Source organism: Aedes albopictus, chromosome 3 (genome assembly GCF_035046485.1).
Source record: "Aedes albopictus strain Foshan chromosome 3, AalbF5, whole genome shotgun sequence".
NCBI classification, from domain to species: Eukaryota; Metazoa; Arthropoda; class Insecta; order Diptera; family Culicidae; genus Aedes; species Aedes albopictus.
In genome coordinates this window covers 234,732,243-234,733,824 of record NC_085138.1, presented here as the reverse complement: position 1 = coordinate 234,733,824, position 1,582 = coordinate 234,732,243, and the positions used below count along the sequence as shown (strand labels likewise).

At 50.1% G+C, this 1,582-nt stretch overlaps 1 protein-coding gene across 1 annotated transcript; it reads right to left on the bottom strand.

Moving 5' to 3' along the window:
- Positions 1-445: 445 nt before the first annotated feature.
- Positions 446-1,363, bottom strand: LOC134290652 (eukaryotic translation initiation factor 2-alpha kinase-like). Its single transcript, XM_062857831.1, has 3 exons — positions 1,109-1,363; positions 785-1,065; positions 446-716 (listed from the first exon to the last, which is right to left on the bottom strand). The coding sequence occupies exons 1-3, from the start codon at positions 1,361-1,363 to the stop codon at positions 446-448; spliced, it is 807 nt and encodes a 268-aa protein (XP_062713815.1).
- Positions 1,364-1,582: the final 219 nt, after the last annotated feature.

The window sequence follows — 1,582 nt, the reverse complement described above, 5'->3', positions numbered from 1 at the left end:
TTAAACTTTTAGAATGACTTCATGATAATGCTAAGAGTGACAGATTTGATTCCCGATTGGTCCAGGAATGGAGTATTTTTGTGATTGCCATACTCAAAGAGTAAAACTCATGCAAAATGTTCATTGACAAAGGAAGCTGTCAGTTAATAACTATGGGAATGTTTGTAGATCCACGCTAAGCTCAGGGTTGGGCCATATGGACCGCAAGGAAGCCTGCAGGGTTTAAGAAATTGGGGTTTCCACTGGAAAGACATTAACCTGTCAGCTCTCAGCTGGTGTTCATAAATCAGTTGGATCACCGCGGGATATGGCTTTCTTCTCTGAAAAGCATTGTTGGGTAGAAGTAAGTTATTTTCGGATTGCGTTGGAAAGTAAAAATTGCGTGTGGATAAGTTTATCAAAGGTCCACTATTGTCACCGATTTAGCATTATAAGATAATACGATCTACCCAATAGTGGACCCCAACATTCCATCTGTAATGTATCCGGTCACCTTAAGTCTTGCCGGATACGGTTTCCAAGGGATCATCGGGAATTTTCCCTCGTCCGTCAGTAAAACGGTCTGCGCATCTGTAGCTTGTCGTACCATCAAGGCCGTCGATTCCTGGATGTACAACTGCCTCTGGTGCATTCCCAAGTACAACGAAGGGTTGATCATTCCGTTGCTGCCCTTCTCGTCACTTCCAATTGACGGCTGTCCATTTCCATTCCACAACCTATCCGCTCCCCGAAACAAATCCACACTCTTCAGTGCAGTGTTATCCCCGGCTCTCCATTCACTTACAATCGGGTGGTTAAACTTGTGCTGCCCTGGTGCTGCCACACGGTCACTCCTGGCTCCGACCGCTTCACGGCAAACACCACTCCCTCTGGGATCACAACCTTCATTTCCAAATCCAAAATGGCCGGATCCAGCGCGTCATTTCCACCACCTCCCCGGCAATCCTCGTTCTTCAGCATTTCCAACTCGTGATGTCCGATGCTGAAGTTCCACCGCTCACTTCCGGTCCTCGATTCAACCGCTCGCACCGTTTGCGTCTGCCTTCGAATGACCACCACGTCATCCTGCAGCGGATCATGCTGCAGAATCGCTTCCGTCCCCTCCCACGGCGGACCATTCTTCACAGTGTCCTCCGTGATCTCCGTCGCGGTCGGAAAACTTGAACGACGACTTGAGCAGATCTTCCGCACTGAACGGAATGGGTTCGATGGTGTCGCCGTCGAACTTGTACAGGCCCCCGCTCAGAGACGGAATCATGCGGACCCATTTGCCGATGTTGCTCAGCTCCAGGCGGTGAATGCTGGACGATAGGAGAACCCCGGGACCGGTTTCTACGCTCCATAGGTAGGTGCCACCGTTCATGAGGCGTAGCGCGGACAGGCGACCGTCCAGGGTGGTGACGTACAGTAGTTTGGAAGGAAAGAAAAGAAGAGTGAGATAAATTGTAAATGTTTGTAAATACAGTATTTGTCGCGGAACTGGTTCCCGGATTGTGGGCACTCGCGACGGAACGTGACCTTTTGGAGGGGTTTACCACCGAAACGAAACGCGACCCAACGAAGCAACGTGACACCGTACTGC